The 19,112-nt window shown below is 35.3% G+C and overlaps 1 protein-coding gene across 1 annotated transcript; it reads right to left on the bottom strand.

The window, feature by feature from the left end:
• Window positions 1-1,019: 1,019 nt before the first annotated feature.
• On the bottom strand, window positions 1,020-18,053 carry LOC135686643 (BBSome complex member BBS7). The gene is made up of 23 exons (XM_065202914.2): window positions 17,852-18,053; window positions 17,462-17,533; window positions 16,671-16,733; window positions 15,987-16,162; window positions 15,225-15,353; window positions 14,632-14,689; window positions 13,905-13,977; window positions 12,983-13,049; window positions 12,463-12,512; window positions 11,815-11,945; window positions 10,957-11,153; window positions 10,297-10,489; window positions 9,747-9,821; window positions 9,083-9,145; window positions 8,192-8,331; window positions 7,834-7,923; window positions 6,952-7,026; window positions 5,402-5,511; window positions 4,976-5,079; window positions 4,141-4,201; window positions 3,589-3,651; window positions 3,194-3,234; window positions 1,020-3,034 (listed from the first exon to the last, which is right to left on the bottom strand). The coding sequence occupies exons 1-23, from the start codon at window positions 17,888-17,890 to the stop codon at window positions 2,942-2,944; spliced, it is 2,163 nt and encodes a 720-aa protein (XP_065058986.2). The 5' UTR covers window positions 17,891-18,053; the 3' UTR covers window positions 1,020-2,941.
• Window positions 18,054-19,112: the final 1,059 nt, after the last annotated feature.

Below are 19,112 nucleotides of genomic sequence, written 5' to 3'. Positions count from 1 at the left end.
AATACCTCTGCAATTGTTGTTTTTTTTGGGTCCCGTATTCGATAATGAGCGTTGGGGAATGCACTATTGGGGGCGCATCGTCCTGGGCCACGGCATTGTATGGTAGGGTGGCCAGTTTTTTTCCACGCCGCTTTTACCTCCCTAGTATGTTTCAACTAGGTACTCATTTTCCTACTGAGTGAACTGAGGGCCGTCCTCGAGCCGGGATCGAACTCGGAGTGCTGGCATGGCAGTCGGGCGCCTTAACCACTCGGCTACCGCGGCAACCAATTTTCTTAACTTGCAAAAAAGGAGAGGGTGTAGAAGGGGTTTGCCAACTGACTAGCGACTAATTCAGGGTCCGAACCACAGGGGGCCGGGGTGGCCATGTCCCCCACTTTCTTGCAAACAAGTAGTTTTAAAGCTGCAGTAAAAGGAGTAAAAAGCCTTGGCTCCCTCCTTTTTCCAGCCTTGCCCTCCCCCCACTTTCAAATTCGTGGCGCGAATCCTGCGTAATTATCTGTAAAGCCCAAAACTAATGACCAGTAGCGGTTTGCTCTACGTATTATAGAGGATAACGGTTTATAAACGTAGCCTGCCACAGGACGTTCAGGTCAAAATTCATTTCGTTCATTTCAGGTCGATATTCAATTAAGAACTCATAAGCATTTTTCTTTTTGCCTACAAAAATATGAAACAATGTTAGAATCAGGAGTTCTGTACTAAAAAAAATTTCGACTAACTCAAGCCCTTTATCGTCTGACTACTGACTAGCAATGTCCCCCATTCTACACCCTCAATAGAGGTTTGAAGCTTTTGAAAACTGGACTGGCACAGAAAGTGTTCTATAGTATTAACATGTCGGGACTTGGCTTGACCTCGTTCAAAGTTGAACATTCGATATTGTTTTCCTAGACCCAAAAATATGAGAAATGATTTTTAACCACTAAATTAATCAAAAAATTAATCTAAAATCAACTTTCCAAAAATAACTGAGTTTTTTCCAACTAACTCTACGTAGCTTTTGGTCATTTGCTAAAGTGTTCAAAGAGATGTGTGTTGTGGCCATTATCTTAAGCTGAAGAAGTCTCGCCCAATATCGAATTTTTGCAAATAATTTTTACAGATAGTTGCATAAAAACATGGAACAGATTGCCAAAAACTGTAGTACATGCACCTAAAGATGATGTGGTAAAAAATCGCAATAACATTATGGTGACGTCTAGCTGACGTCAGCTGAAAGCTTGGTAAAGCAGACATGAAGTACTGCTGCCATTTTTGCTGGCCTAGCTGGTAAATATGTCCGACGAAGGGGACACCGAGGACAAGAAGGCTTTTGACTGGACATTTGTGAAAGGATTTACAGCTGGAATCGTTATATCACACATAAATAAAACTTTAATGCTCGGGGCCTTGATTGGTGTAGCATCAGGAGTGTTTATAGAACAAAATTACCATAATGTTCCACACGTGAAAACGGAACTACGAAAAACATTATCATTGCTCCGGGATGTTGCGAAAAGAAGCGGAGAAAGCAGTAAGAAATAATGCATCTAACATCTTCTGAAATTGTTTGGTGCATGTTTGGCCAAAGTAAGAATCGTGTGCCTTATATAAAATCTCCTATAGTCCCGTATTTTGCTGTGGCAGAGCCTTTGTTTGTGTGCGACGACAAGATGTTAGATCACGAACTTTGTACTAAGGAACTCAAAACTCAACTTTCTTGAGTCATGTGTGTAGCATATCTGGTATACTGTTTAATAAATAATTGATTGTAAGAAAAACTATGTCGTCTGTTTCTTAAATGTTTACCACAAATTTGTTTGCTTGTATCAAGATCACTTATGCAAAGTGCATAACACTGTAAATTGGACAGAGCCTGTATGCACAAACTTGCACCAGCCGACAATTTCAAATTTTTCAAGTTATGTATAGGGATTTTTATTTAAGTATGTAATGGGGGTATTCAAGCTTATAGTTGAGGACATATTATATCTACAGTGTATCATTATGAATTAATTTTTTGCTATAATGTTCTATGCTATAGACCTCAATGTAAGACCTTCCATGTCTCATACATGTAAGACACAGGCATTTTGGTATTTTCTTGGGCTCACATTCTGCAACAAAGCCCTCAAGCCAAAACAATTGAACAGAAAGGTGTCTGTAATTGGTGCTCAAACTCAGAATTTCTGAAAAACAAGGGCATGGAAAATTGTCTAGGCTTTTGCCTGTGTGGCAGTTCGGAGTTATTCTGGATCCATCCTTGGCCTTGAAGATCATTTCTTGTTGCTACCATGAATTTGTCTATTTTTTGGATTTGTCATATTTAATTTGTTTCAAAAGACTGAACTATGAAAAATGATTATCATATGGTGCCCTGACAACATTTAAATTTCATTCATATTTCAAATTGAAACTTGACAGGTCCGTGGTTTATATGGCTGATGACCTCAAATTATCAGTGCTGTGGTTTGATCCACAACATCCATACACATTGATGTGAAAATATTTCTTCACCATGTAATGTAGCAATTTTTTTTATTCACTTGAAAAAGAGGGACACCAAGTAAAGAGTTACTAGAATTTTCTCACCTTAACAATGAACCTCATACTGACATCAACTGTATTATTACCTCCTAAATGTTAAAATTTTCTTCTATGTGCAAAACCTATTTGTATATTTACACCTTATTTATTTTTTCATTAAAGTGAGTGGAACAGCAATATCACCTCTTTCACAGGAATATAACCTTTTGGGCAAAATTAATTGGCATTGCAATTAATAAAAGGTTTGATATACATCATTCTCCTCCCAGTGCTCTCTTTTAATATGAAGCTTGATTCTAAAGTTCTTGTTTGGAATGGAGATTGGGTGCCTGTGTAAGTAGTAGGTCTTGAAACTTGTCATAAACTGCTGTTTGGATAGAAGGTACTTGGAACAGAACTTTTCAATTTCCATTTAGTGCTCTTGGAAAAAATCAATCAAAGTGTCTAAGTCATAATTATCCAATATCCCCATAAGTGCTGTCACCTTGTTCTTCACGTTCTGCCCCTGCAAAATTGTGATAAAGATAACAGGTCAGAAATTAACTTATCATCTTAATTATCAAATTCCAAGGTTAAGTGACATTTTGAGAAAAAGAATGACAAGACCATAATGGTTAAAAGGGAAGTGTGAACTTATAAAATAACTTTGAATTTAAAAATTTACCTTGAACTTATGTTTGTCAATGAAAAGATCTGTGATCATTCCTATGAATGGAAAATGTCAGCAAGATAAATATAGATCACAAGCACTAAATTAAGTATGGAAAAGAAACAAGATACATACCAAAAGTCATTAAAACATCACTGAATGAAGGTAGAAAGATTAAAAATGCACTAATTTTTATATTTCATGCAGGATTTTTAAGTATCAGTGAAATTTAATGTTTAATAGGGCATAAATTACTGTTATGTTATACCAGAAGAGTTCAAACCATTATGCTCTTTCCACAAAGGTGAGCCTGCCCCTTTTTGGGAAGAAAAAAGAGTAAATTGAAATAAACTTTGTTTCTCAAAAGGCTTAAAGTTTTCTATTATGATGCAAAACAGTCCAATTCTCACCATATAGCCTTTCAAGGTGGCATGGTTGCTTTTTAAACTCCTCAAGAAGCTGCTCTGAATTTTCTGAAATATATCAAAAAATGATATGTTATTTTAATGATAAATGAAGCATTTTGCAACTTCAAGAGAAACTGGGGTGCAGTGCAGCCTATATTGAATTTGGGAAAAAACCACCTTGTGGTTTTAAGAAATTTCCTTCTTCATTGGTATCCTTGACCTTTTCTTTTGAAACATGAGATCTGTCTTTAGCAAGGTATTGTTTTAAAGATTTGCACTTCAAGAAAAACAGGATACCATAGATACACTTTTTCTGAGCTGTTCTGCATGTAAAGACTACCAGTGGGATGAGCCTCTCATAGAATCCTTGAAGATAGCAATTTTTTTATTATTTTGATGGATATCCCCTTAAATTCTAGTCTTGGTTACATTGAGTTGCATCACAACTCACTGCTTATTTGGCATCCAATACATTAAAATTTGTGAATTATAACACCTAGCAAATGATTTTGTTTGGTTTCTAATAATCATTTATGATATTGTCAAACACATTACCCAAAATCTCTTGGTACTCCTGACCAAGAAAACTTGTATCATTCTCATAAACTTGCAGCTCCTATAAAAGAAATCAATATTTCATAATCGTTTCTACTCATTATTTGTGACTCAAGGATTAGACATAGATGATACAAGGCTGGTATATCAAAACACAGGAAATATAAGTAAGCTGAATTAAACACATCTCAATGGAAAAATGCATTTGAAAAACAATTCCATCGCAAATGTTTTGGAATACTATAGGCACTTAGTATTTAAACTAATTAGTACTTGGAACATTATCTGGGCAGTTAAAGCACTTTTAAAAAAGGGTTTGAAACAACATTTAGCGATCATCTGGCAATAATTTCTATATGAACTTTGTGATGTAGATAAAATTTTTAAACATAGCACAGTCATTTATATTGGGGGTTTTTTAATCATTCTTGGAGTGCATTAAAGATCACTGTAACCATTCATTTTCATTTTCATTACCTTACTTACAACGGGATCATATGGTTTTTATAAACAATACTGATAGTTTTAGCATTGATTATTATTATTATCCTTTTAAGAGCGATTGTTCACAAAAGAGAAATCACGCAAGTGTAGGGCCACTTTGCGTTGGCTATTTCTTACAAAAAGGTTTGGACTATGTCCATGTCACAGCAAATCTGCAACAGATGTAGCTAATTTTTCAATATTAGAGGTATTTTATGAGGTCATCACATTGCCACTCCGTATAAACCAAACATAAAGCAACATAAAATACGTTAAGGAGGTAAAACAGAGAGCCATCTGGTACAAAAAAGCAATTGAAATTAACCCAGGAATATACAAGGAAGTAAGATACCTTTAACCCATCAACTAGTTGGACCTTCTTTGCCAAAAGAAGCTGATAGTCAAGTTTAGGGTGAATCCTTCTCAGCACATTAGGAATTGAGTCTTCATTAAGCTCTGTTAAAACAAAAGTGAGCAGAGTAATGAATGCATTGAAACCAAGGTGTTGCTTTTTTACACTTTACTGCTTCACTCATACAATTTATCAGGCAGCAGACTCAATTATAATAAACATCAATTTGTGCATTCAAAACTCAAGAAATTTGAGAGAATAAAGAGTTTTGAAATATTTGTAAAAGTAAATCCTTTTGCTGCAACTTGGGCCAAAAAGAAGGATTTCATGGTTTTGAAATGTATATATACCAATCGGAACTTCTTAAACATCATGAACCATATCTAGCAGAAACTTTGATATAATTACAGGATAATCAAATATTACCATATGAAATGCTCAGGTTGATCTTTCGGTTTGTTGCTTCTTTTGATAAGACATCTTTCAGAATTGAGATTGTAGATATATTATCTGACTTGAAGGTTGCCTGACCCTTCCTGAAACAATTCAAAGTTTCAAGTAGTAGCTTACTAACTCAAAATAACTTGACAACAGTTGCATGAAAACAGGAGCCAGATTCATTATTAAATGGCAAAATGAAAAACAAATATTGACATTCAAGGTTAAAAACCAAAACTTTTGAACAGTTAAGCTTTGCGAAAATAGCTTCAGATAACAACCTTATTAGTTATAACAATATAGCTATTGACATATTTTTTGCAGACTTTTGGACATAAATACTTTAAGATCAAACACTTTTTACATCATACCAAAATATGCGCTAATACCATACCAACTGAAATTGTACATTGATCAATCTGGGACTATTTAAACAATAACGGTGTATTAGAAGAACTAAACAAATGGGGAGAACTTAAAACATCAATGGAACTTTTTCTTTTGAGAAGGCAAATGGCATATAGCTTGAATGATTTCAAGGTGCAAGTTTCATAACATCAGTTTTGTCCAATACCCATCAAAAAGTGCACAAATTATTCTTCACAAAATAAAAATTAAAATTGAATTATATGTTTATATAAAAAAGACGTCTATAAGAAAAGTATGAGTATAATCAAAAGTAGTTCCTAGGGTAGTTCCTTCAATTAAAGTTTTGGACAAAGTTTTGTCCGAAAGTTTCAATTTTACTGTATACTGCTTAGTTAGTCAGAGTTGGAGGCAGGCCCTTGAAACAAAAAGAGAAAGCAAAGAAATCATTAAAGGCAAGAAATCATTAGAGTCCACAAATTTCGGATATTAAAATTTTTGGAAATTTCGAGCGCCCGAAATTTTCACCGTTCGAAGTTTTTACTGCCCGAAATTGTTTGGGGTCCAAAATTTTTGTACTATCGACAATCGCATCAAAGTTTTCATATTTGAAAACAGAATGTCTTGCTCCCAAACATTTAGCATATAAAGGGAATGTGTTGTAAGGGCTAGCTACGAAGTTTAAAAGTATAACATCTTCTCAACTAAATTCTTTTAGCAATCGCAAACATTCTCACCATCCTCAACAATTGTTATATCGTCCTCTGTCATACTTTCATCGTACTCAACTTCAATATCTATATTTTTCCATCCCGCTCTATTACATTCACTGTGCAATTTCTTTAAATGTTGTAAGATGTGCAAGATACATAAACCTACTTTCCCTTTTTGTTTGCTTTGCTGAACTTTGAAACAAATGTTTAATTATTGTGAACGCTTTTAAAATTGTGGGCATAATCCTGACTATGAGGGCCTTTTTGAACACTTGTGACCCATTGTGTTAAATGAAGTGAAGTATAGACTATAGTATTAAAAAGGTGCAAGTAGAAGCTGTAATGAGAAGCCAAGGAGAAGTTTTATTCCTCTATTCGATGAAAGGCATTTTTAAAGTTCTCAACGAAAAGGTAACTTACACTTTACTTACAAATAAATATTTGGGAACAGTCTCTTACCTGTAGCTGCATTCCAAATGGGTTTCAAGGAATGTAGACATGAATGTGAAAGTAACTTCATCGCCAGGTGGTGTTCTGCAGCGATTTAGTAATAGGAATTAACTATATTTTAATAAATTAATTGATAAACACAGCATTACGGAAGTGATCCTAAGCAACCTTAAAAACGAAAAAAATATTTGAATGAATTTTGGGTGTTCGGCAGTAGCTGTACAGGGACCTTATAGCGTTGTAGAGAAGGGTGGGGGGGGGGGGGATAAGTTAAGTTCGAATTTTTTCGATAAAGCTTTTAGATTTGGATTGAAGATGGCCCAATTCTCGAGCCTTTGAGCCTTCCTCGGGAAACAGTAGGTCCCTCATCCAAAGTGCCTGTTTTTGTAACCACGTTTGCAGTTAAATTTGAGAAATGTTTTGTAATAAAATAATTCTTAAACTTTAAATACCGTGTTACTAAAAAAATATTTTTGCTATCATAAAAAATGGCAAATAAGAAATGTATTTTGATTAGAAGCTCCCAAAGAAAGACATTCAGTTCTCAATTATCCAGAAATTATCAAGAACTTACAAAAGTAACAGTTGCAGATAATTTGTCTTGAAAATTTGGCGCATGTTATCATTTCTTTGGCAAACAGGCAGTAGCATGACCATGGCAAATAAAGGAGGGGGATGAGCGGAGACAGCCTGGCCAGTTGAGGTCAAAGGACTTTCTCTGGGAGTTTTGAACCATATCTTTCAGAATGATGGAACATGACAAGATTTATGAGTATGGCATTTTAATGACAATATGTGTGAAATAAAGGGATTCATCCTTTTTTTGTGAAAATGGGAGGCGTTTTATTACGATTATGAATTACGTTTTTGATTCAAATAAAATTCTCAGACCTTTCAGGTACTTCAGGTAAGCACATATGAATCCAGGAGTGTACTTCCGCTTGGCTGAATGCACCAGTTAGTTTCAAAGAATTATGTGGCCTGCGAGCAGAAATCACAAGACGTGTTCAAATTGTCTCTATCAACAAAGAACAAATTAAAAGCAAAGTTCCCGAGGACATTGAAAATGAGTGATCCTATCTTCCGACTAAATCATGTGTAAATCTTCTTTGACTTTCTTTACTTATTGTATTAGTAATGATGAGCCAGATTTTGCATTCTCTTAAACGTCCTAACAATATAGTGACAACAAACCAAAGACTGGGATGCATTGACGAAAAAAAAGAATCGTTTAAGAAAACAACAGTACCTTTCCTCGTCAAAAATATGAGTCCTCTGATGCAGAGACAAAGGTTTAATTTGGTATTGACGAAGTTGACAGGTCTTTGGCTGAATTCGTGGCGTTATATAAGCTTGGATAGTTCCATACTGACCTTCAATGGTACGGATCTAGAAAAACATTGATTGAAAATATGACAGTCACTTAGACTAGCTTAATTGCACAAAAGGGTGGATTTCAAGTGAGACGTTCATTACATGAACATAAAAAAACAGTATCATTTGCGAGACCGTAACAAACTAAAATTGTAACCACCAAGATTGGAACCTGTTGTGATCTTATTGATGATCCATACGAAGTCTGAATTGTGAAAATTCGAAGAAAGAGCTTTATAGCAATGTTACGGAACTGTATAGTCTTGTGAAAAGAAGATATATTTGCAAAAATAAAGGAGTACTGATTGTTGTACCAGAAAGGTTACAAACAAAATTTCATGGCACTAGTAACAAAATTGCGTCAAAAGGTCACCTTCGATCTTATAAATGATATTGACATTTAGTCATCAGTCCTAACATTAGAATAATAGGATTCTCTTATCTCATGGGTGCTAGGAACAGCTTATGCAAGATTTGACCTAACAAAGTAAGTCCTCAAATATTAACATTTTTGTACACTTTTTGAGAAGGGGAGAGGACCTCTAAAGCGATTGATGGCAATTTTAAGTTACAGCTATTTATAACTACCATGATTCCAATTTTGAGGTCCCTTGCAAATGCATCCCACAGTGCCCAAAAGGCTCATGGACCTTCCCCTATTATACGACGAGTAAACACATTCTTGTGTACATATGGAAAAGCTTTGATTTTTCGGTTTGTATGAGATTCACAATGAAAACTGGAAAGCTACAAATTAAGTTCAAACCTTGAGTTCCAATCTTGTAGTATTGGCTTGACATCGATAGGTCGCAAGCAAGAAATTGCCACTCTAAGGGAAGGGCATGACATTAAAAATTATACGACGTTTTAAATTATAAAACGGCATGAATTTACATCTTATCGAATCATGTAAAAAACTATTGGTTGAAAATTGGTAGAAAAAGAATTCACTCGGGACAACACAATGAAGGGTTGATTGGAAACACGAGGGTGCAAGAGTACTCTGTTGGAAACATTATTTGGAGTGGATCAAATAAAATTTGACTATTGCTAGATGGAACAGGAAGGGAGGTGGAAAAAAGTATCACAGACACAAGGTTTCTTTTTGAAAAAAATAGGACACAATTTTCATGACACATGATCATCACAACACAGGCTCAATATTTTCCATTGTTTGTGGGATAAAAACCTCAATGCTTGGGTCCGTTGAGATTTCCTACGTGCATATGATGATACGAAAATTATCAAGGATTGGTTCTTGAGTTAACTCGGGTACCCAGGCTGGCAGTCTAACTCAGTGTTTGCCCTCTACCGTTTTGGGCTTCAGGCGCCACTGCCAGGAAGCTATAGCTTTTTGGGGCCAAACAAACCCCTGTAGGGCATCAGGGTAATTAAATACTACTTAAAAACATAACAACAAAGTAACTTACATCTGCATCACAGGAGCTGTAACTTACAACAGCTGAATTCTTGTCAACATCCAAAAGATCTACCGGTACATCACTCTACAAAATAGAAAACATATGGCTGCAAAGAGCAGATTCTTGTAAATTCCTGAAGACTAGAAAAACTATGCAAGCTATAAAACCTATGAAGGAGGATATGAACATCTTTTTATCTATCTCTGCTTTATTACTCGATACGTAAAGATAAATTACGCACTAGAATTATGTTTTCCAACTCTTTGAAGTTTACAAAGACCAAAATAACGAAATTAAGCACTAGAATTATGTTTTCCAACCTTCAGTTACTTAATAGACTTCATTACGCCCACCTCCGGCGAATGCAGCAAAAGTTAAACATTCATATAAAACAGAAAAGGCTTGACTTAAGTGGAGGAAACAAGGTAGCCACTTGACGCGCTTGATTCATGAGCAATCCATTTTCAGGTCTTTATATAAATATTGAATTAGGTAAACTGAAAGTTAACAATGAAAAAAGCAGAATAAACAATGATACAAATTAACCATGTATCCTCACCTGGAGCAGTACAGTATCGATTGCTGTTTCCACTTCAATGCTTAAGGTATAACTTGCATCGTCTCTACTTAACGAGAACTTGTCATTGAGCGAAAAATTTGGCACAGCTGAAACTGCAGTGTCTGATTGCGAGAGAACCTGGTACCGTTCCCTCTCCATGAGAACTTTTTGCTGCAGCTCTTCAATTTCAGCACTGCAATGATAAAAATTGAATCATGCGACATTGAGCTCAATACTTTTCGACTATAGCAATGGTGCATTGAGAATACAATGATCAAAATAACGAGTCAGACAAATAGGATAGTCAATATTTCAGCACAGAGCTAAATAGATTTCGAACTCTAGATAGTAGAATCTTTCGTTTAATCTATAATACCTTATTGACTTGAAAACGCCCATTTTTTATGGTTTTAGGGGATGTTTGGTGATTACATCACAGTGCCGTCGGAACGAAATTCATATTGGGGGGGGGGGCGTGGGGCTGCCCATTGTATTCCTTCTCATTCAGTACGCTGTCATAAGAAAAACATACTACAGTTTGACAATTATTGGGGGGCTCTGAAAATATATCTTGATTCAGAAGAATAATCGCTCGTTGAAACAATTCCATTGACAATAGTCCAGCTATTCTCATTAACGGGCGACGAAATATTTTCACACCTTAAAGCGGCCATTTTCATGACAGTCATGTTATTATCATCTGTAACTGTGGCAGCATTTGGCATGCCAACACGCTTCTGCTGTGGCTCAGTTGTTAAGCCCAAAACCCAACCAGTGTATGTTGACAGGACAATTTCATCATAATGAGCTGTGCCAATACAGCCCCCTTGAACTGATGTGATACTTTCTGACAACATCTACAAAAAAAACAGTTATTACTTAGGGTTGGTAATTACAGACTTGGATAATGAGTAGTTTGCTATGAAATATTCGAATTTTCCAAATTAGTTTGCCTAAAAAATAACCACTAGTTGTAACTAGAAAACCCTAAACTTTATGACTAGCCATTCACATAAAGAATACCGAACCCGAAGACAAAAGATTCACCCCGCAAAAATAATGAATAACAACTTATAAGATGAAATTTCACCACTCTAAAGTCATGAAGGAATCGGCGAAGATCCCGAAAACTACGTGTGGAGATCAGGTATCTTTGAATTCACTGCAGATTTATGTTACCTTATTACATGATAAAAATCAAAGGCAATGCAGCTGTGCGGATTTAGGGGCCTTCATCGGGATAGTGGATTTTAGAACGAAAAGCATTTTTTCTGTAATTTTAGCTTCTGAAAATGCATGTACATGTTTTAGATGCATGCTTTTACTTAAAAGCCTATAGGCGTTCTTTTGAGCACAGCTCAGGTTTTATAGATTGGTTTTTTAAAGACGCAAGTCCTCACATTCCATTGAAGAAGACAAGAATATGACCAAGGCCTGGGATTTATTGTGATGCAAATTCTCGAAGAAGGAACTAAATAAAAAATAAATGTAAAGGCAATTATCAATTATTCATCGTACATGCTTAAATCTTTGGGTCGGCTCCCCACCATCTTCTACACTATAGACCTCAACCATACCATCGCTTCTGCCAACCAAAACATCTGGGGTGCCATCTGCTGTTATATCGAAGGTTTCCAAAGCACTAACATCTTTAAAAAAGACAAGGAATTTTCATCATTTTTCTCACTTAGGGCAAATTTCATAGACAGCTAAAGCCAAACTCTGCATCAATAAAAAATTGAAACAATGAAATCATCGGGCATGGGCGAAACTTCTAGAGATCAAAACAATTCCCTAACGCTGAGCAAGACAACTGTCGAAAGAAAATACATTGATTTTGCTTCAAAACTGCAGGAAATATATGACTTCTTCAACGGTATTTTCCCCGAGGTTCTCAAGGCTAAAGGGACCCTAAAATTTACAAAAAAGATTTAGCTCTTGGCTTGCTGCAGAATAAAATTCATTTTTCTGGTGAATAAGGTTTAAAAAAAATAAACGAGGGTTTAACTTCCATTTTCTGACAAATTTAATGCAACACTTCCAGCAATATTGAAAGCAGTCTTACAATGGACATTCACTTGAAAATAAATGAAGATCAAGAAAGGCCTATTAGTGTTAAGAAAAGAAATGATACGTATTCACAGTTACTCGTCTGAAGCCACTTACCTCCGTAGCGGTTATCATTTGGTATTTCCCAAATATGTTCCGGCCTTTCACTAAAAGTATAATCAAGATATATGCGAATACTATAGAGAGATATGCTTGATAAAATGGCCTAACTTTGCTTTTCTATCTCAGATACAAAACAATGATTGCACTGACTCTTTGCTGCTACATCTATGAATCAACAAGAACATGATCACAATTTAGATAACTTATAAGTCAACACATATACTTGACATATTTTGCAAGCACACTAGTGATACCATTCTAAACAATTTTCTTCAATGGTCATAAGAATTAGATCCAAAGAACAAGCTTTCTCGTCCTACCTGGGGTAATTGCTTAAACATATAGGTTTCGATTGTCACAATAAAGAAGGTTTCTTAGTTTACAAAATCTTAGTAGCTTTAGACCTATCGCGATTTTACAATGATGGGGATCATTCCATTTACGATCAGAGCATCAAAATAAATATCAGACCATTTCTTGTTCTCCAAGAATTTTCATTTTCAAATTTCCTAACCTTGTAAGCTGAACAAGACCAACTTTGCCATCGGATGTTCCATAAAGAACCTCATCGCGACCTTCCCCTTAAAAAGGAGGTATCACATTACAGTGATAATATTTTTAAATTATATCCTTAAAAAGTTGACTAAACAATACTTTGCCCTTTCACCAAAGTACAATTTCATTTAGACAGCACAATGAGCGATATGGACTTCCACATGCTGATGGGTTGCTATTAGAAAACTCTGCAAAACATTCTATGGAAAACATAAGATGTTAGCTTGGGGAAACGTCTGGTAAACAATAGAAATTTACTCCCTAACCCAGGCTAATCATAGTTGATATAAACTATGGGCTAATCAATCCTCTAGTCAAAGGAGGACCTTGTTCTTGCATCACTATTCAGGCAGATTTCTAGGGGCATGCTTGCTGTTCTATACAAAAAACGTGTACAGTTACACAGCATTGAGTAATTAATGACAGACCAGGAAAACAGTGGTTTTTATTAGTACACTATATAGATAATCATATTTAGATATCTTTCAGCAACAAGAAAAACCTAGAAAATTAAGAATTTTTATTCATAGCAAATAAAACACAGTCAGTGCATGCAAAAAGGTTGGGTTGTTTTCCCACCTGCTTCACATGGATGTGCTTCTGGAGTTGCGGCTAGAAAATGTTTGCCTAATGTTAACTATTTGCAATTACCCAATTTCAGGATTCCTGTTTAGTCTATGTCATGCAGCCCAAAAATAACTTTTCAAAATCGTTGCTCTACCATTTCAATGACAATGACATTTCCATGAGTCTGGAAAGGTGTAAAAAATTATCTTGAACATCTTTCATCTAACAGCCTTTCAATAAAACTACATTTTGACTGCAGGCTACCCAAAGCTACTTTCTTTATTTTTTATATCAAAAGTAAAATCAAAACTTACCACCAACTTTTGCATTCAAAGCCAGAACAACTGGTGGCCCAGAAACCTCTTGCTCATACAGCATATCAGATTTCTGGACAGACAAAAGAAAACAAACTTTAACCAAACAAGGAAAACTTATTGATATAATTTTATATCTTAGCACCAATTACCAAAAGCTAACTTCGCCATTGTGATAATGGAATTTGCTTGCACGCTGTGATTTATATTTCAAGATCAGACCTTTAACTCCAGACGAAATACTACATGAAGAGGTCAAGTGGGAATAGGATAGTGAGGACAGATGAACACATAAATGTGAATCACCAATTGGTCAACATTTGGTGAGATATCCAGAGTGTGTCTAAAAGTAGAGTGGCAACAATTTCAAAATCATTGGGCAGGCAAGGCCATCTTTTAATTAAGAAGTTTTGGAATCTGTGTACACCAAAACAAAGTATTTCAACTTGTGTAGACAGAAAGGGCTCGTTTTTTCTCTTGGACTCTTCAACTAGGTGAGAGCTTTGTGGTCATTGATCGGTGAAAAACTAGTCAAACGCGTCTTTCTTCTTCCATGTTGTTATCAATGCACACCAGGATTTAAACTTTCTGCTTGCTGTCAGTCATTATCTGATGTTTAAAGTCTGAAGAGTATCAGACAAAAGTACTTCAGTATGCTATGTGTCTGTTTTTTCGTGCTATCTTCAAATTAATGATTATAACACTATAAAATGTAATCACAATTTACCTGCAATACTCTCAGAGCTCTGTCTTGACATGCAAGAACTGGCATGATAGGCATGTTACTACAAAAGAGAAGATAAGCATCTTATTTCTAATATTACTGGGTAAAAAGGCATATTAGACGGGAATTAGAGCCTTCAACAGCTATGTAAAAAACCCCTTCATTTGCATACCCCAAAACAAAAAAAGGTTTCTGTAAAAACTTCTTTCTTGTTACAGGGAGTGAACTGGCTACAAGAAAGAAAGCAAGAAAGTTGGCATGCTCCACTTTTGAAACAAAAATGTTCAACTGAATGGAGACCCAAATGGCCAATGGAGATATGTTTAGTAGAGACATTCTGCCTAGAATGCTTTTTTGAGTGTTAAATCTTTCTGTTTAATTTATATAAGGAACTCTGTTTTAAATATTGAAATAGCAGATTAGCCCAAATTTGGCATGTACTTCAGCTTAACTTTTTGTCAACTTGAAAATTATCTTTACATATAAAATGACTCATAGCATTATGCAGTATTGCTACAAAACAACAAATAATATCAACTGAATAGTGCGGCTCTTCGATCATTTAAAAAAACCAATATGATCAGATCAGGACTTACTTTTTTTGGGGAAGGCAAATAATGTCATTGATCTTATCAGGTGACAGAAAATAGTTCTCATCTTGGCAGTCATGATATTGATTGAAGATGTAGTTGCCACAAAGGAACAAATCATTTCCTGAGACAGACCTAAAAATGGGATAAATATATTTAAAATGCTGAACCAAAAGAATTTCATAGAAGCATTTCAAAACAAATAATTTTCTTGGGTGGTAAAATAATATCTGAGCTCTTTGACAAAGACAACTTCTGCTTAAATATTGTGAACGACAGTAATACATCCAAGAATGCAAGTGTCATGAGACACAAGTGTCAAATAATTATATGTAACAATTGCTGCATGGCTGTGAAAAGTAGGGGATTCAAAAAATGATTCATTTTTATTACAATTGATCATTTTTAAAGGCTAAAAATTTCTAATTTCATAGACAAACAAAGAATGATTTGCACTATCACCAAACTATAAATTAAGCTCATCAGTTCTCAAAATCATGATTTCAAGAATGTTTTAACATTTTTACCAAGATAATTAAATTTTTTGCAAAGCAGTTTATATACAAAAGGGAGAGCACAACACATAGCTATCTCTATAGTAAGAAAGTGGAACGAGAAAGTTAATCCAAGCTAAAATACCAATATGGTGAAAATGAGTGAAGACATCTTTCTGTTTTGTTAAGAAGTTCAAAACAGCAAAAACGTTTGTTAACATACTTTGCTATACAAAGGCAACATAAAGCTGTTAACTTCCAAATCTTTGCTTACATGCTCTGGATGCTCTCAGTCAGATTTGTGTTGAAACTCAAGAATTGTTTTCCCTTTTTTGTATAGGCCCTTATTTCAGCACCAGCTGCAACAAATATTTTCTCTGATTGTGGGCCTTCAATACCACCAAGCTCAACACGCAAGATTTTTGTCCCAGGCAGAGTCTTAAATACCATCTGCAAAAACAAGCACAATCAAAATTTATAGTTTTTGTGGCTGTAGCAAATAATTGATAAGAGCAAATTAATAACACTGCACAATATCTAAATTGTTACAAAGATACTCCAATGATAAAATAACAAGAATAAAAATCCCATTCCTCAAACAGTGGTGACAGCTGGCTGAAATTAGGGTTTTATTATGTAGTGTTGGTCAACAGATCAAATATATTACCTGAGTTGCAAAGTCAAATAAGGACCATACAGTTGAGAAATCACTATGGATTACTATTGGCTTAACATTTTTAACATTTATCAACCAACAGTTTTTTAGCTATGTACAGAATTGCTTTTAACATTCAGTTACAATTATCTTAATTTATTGCTCACTTTAAATTACAGAATGTCTACAATAAATAAACAAAATTGTCCACACATAAATATTGAATTATTATCAGTTAGTGGCATACTAAAGCATTTACAATGATAACAAAAAAATATTATCCAGATAATATTTTTGGACTACCTGTAAATTCCCTTTTTTCATTCCAAAGCATGTCAATACACCAGCCTGATCAGCAATAACAATCTAGACAGATAATTGTGTTAATCAAGAAAAATTCTCAATAAACACCTAAGGTATAAGAGGAGAAGAGAAACATTAAAAAATAGATAGAGAAGAATAACTTTAAAGAGCAGATTCTATCCGTAATAAAAGCAATAAAAAACCATGAAATGTATCCTGCAATCTAAATCAGCCCTACCAACTGAGAGATAATATTATCAAGAATTCAAAGAAAGACTTCTCTTTATACCCAAGGGGGATGGAGGGTTGGGATAAGAGAACAGAGCATGGAAAGATTTTGAGCACTAAAAACATATTTTTGCTTCCCTATCCATTTCTTAATAGGTTGAAGTTTCTGACTACAACAACACATAACACAAACGTTTGGCAGGCAAAGAAATTGAGAGCGAAAAATGTCAAGATGAAAAATGGGTAGGAGGGAGGGAGAAAAGAGATGTGTGCTAGCTATGACTCATTTCATATGGCTGGGCCTGTCAAGGGATCAATATTTGTGCAAAAAACCATAACTTTAGAGTTTATACTTCTCTAGTATTCCCAAAGAAATCAAAAGCAAAACAAATAGGGAAATTACAAGGATGAAACCTTTATAGCAAAAGTTAATGTAAGCAGCTTTAGGGATAGCTTTACACTACGAATCTGCATTCTTTTCAGTGACAGCTTTGTACTGCATATCTGCATTGGGTTCCTAAAGGATCTTTTAAGATACAGATACTTCTCAGAGAATATCTTACTTTATTTTGGGCTCCCTTTTTTGAAGATGCACCATGAAGCACTTTCAATGATTTTGGTGATGTAACTCCAACCTAATGTATCCACAATGAAAGCAAAATCTTAGCATATATAATTACATCGTTTCAAAAAAACTCATGAAAGGTTAACAATCAAAACTAGCTACGGCCACTGCTCCACACACGCGGTAAACAACTTTGTAAATCTCTATTCATTGGCTGTAAAAAGTGAAGTGAGCAAATGTCATACATCAATTGTAAGTTTATTATTACAAGAAATGATGATTGAAAGATTACCAACGTAATATACTGGAATGAAGGAAGTACAGTGTCCCTTAAAAACCCTTTATAATTTTGGCTATGATTAGAGCTGTGAGATAATCATTTGTTTACCTGGAGATAATCAGCCCTTGCTAAGCTTAATTCCATCATCTTGGCGTCTGAAGCCTTTTGAAAGATAAGGCTATATCTTTAATGCTTCTAAAACGTAGATTTTTAAACCATCATACGATAAATTGCAGTTTTTGACACAACTTCTTTGAAAGCAAACAGGTTCTTCGATTTAGTCCAGCAACTGTAAGGTAGTTGTTGTTGCAAACACCTGTGCAACAGCAACCGCAAACGGTTGTCATTGGATACAAAGAGGAACATTCAAGGCAAGAATTTACCATTATTTTGGGTAACGGGGTAAAGATTGTGAATTTTCATACATTTTCATACATGATAGATATCAGTTTCTTTAGCGTTTTATTTCATCATCAAAGGGCCACCTCAGCCAAAACTTGCAATCTCCTTAATCATATCATCTAATGTAATGAATTGATGCGGACTTCGTTATTTTTTTTAAATTGTTTTTTGTTGTAGTTTTCAGCTGATTGGCAATGTGTGCTTTGGGAATTTGTTGAAGTTCTAAAAGAAAGTTACAAAGATTGCACTGCGCAAATAAAAAGCAACCCAGCAAGACATCAAGAAATGAGTGTGTCAAGGAGACACCCACCCCTCTTCTGCTACTGCAGCGGTTATAAATTCTTCAAGGGCACCATTACAAGGAAAAATTGTTACATGCGCTTCGCTGATGACATCACCCTTCCTGCAAAAGATTGAGCATGAGCGAAGTCCCTGTGCAAACGATCTATGGTCAGGCAGGGGCGTAACCATCAGGCAGGGGCAGGGGTGAAGGGGGTGTGATTTACCCCCCAATCGTTCAAAAGTTTGTGGGTAAATTTCTGTTGGTCCTCGAAATCCTTTCTTGATCGGTAAAAATGTCGGTCTCTAAAGGAGATGGAACCTAAGTTCTTCTTATCTATGACTTGGTAAGTAAATTTTACTCTTGATGACCCTTCAGCCCCCTCCCTCTTGGTCTGACAAGTAAGCTATACCCTCTATGTCTGGACACCTAAAAACGTGTTTTGGAATGTTGGGCAATGTTTTATCAAGAACAAACATTTGTCCTTACATTTCGGTGTTGTCCACAAAGTAACTCGAAATGTCACACAAGGAGTCGCATCAAATGATAGACCAAACATTAGATCATTTACACAGGCCTTGAGACAACTCCTGGAAGGAAAAGAAGGAAAGAAAGAAAGATAGCAAAAACGTGAACAAAAAAGGTTAAAAATAAAGGCAAGGAAGCGGAAAAGAAAATGAACATTGA

This window comes from Rhopilema esculentum, chromosome 6 (genome assembly GCF_057945365.1).
Source record: "Rhopilema esculentum isolate cy_ngs chromosome 6, ASM5794536v1, whole genome shotgun sequence".
NCBI classification, from domain to species: domain Eukaryota; kingdom Metazoa; phylum Cnidaria; class Scyphozoa; order Rhizostomeae; family Rhizostomatidae; genus Rhopilema; species Rhopilema esculentum.
Note: the sequence above shows the minus strand (reverse complement) of the source record. Positions and strands in the feature narration are given on the sequence as shown.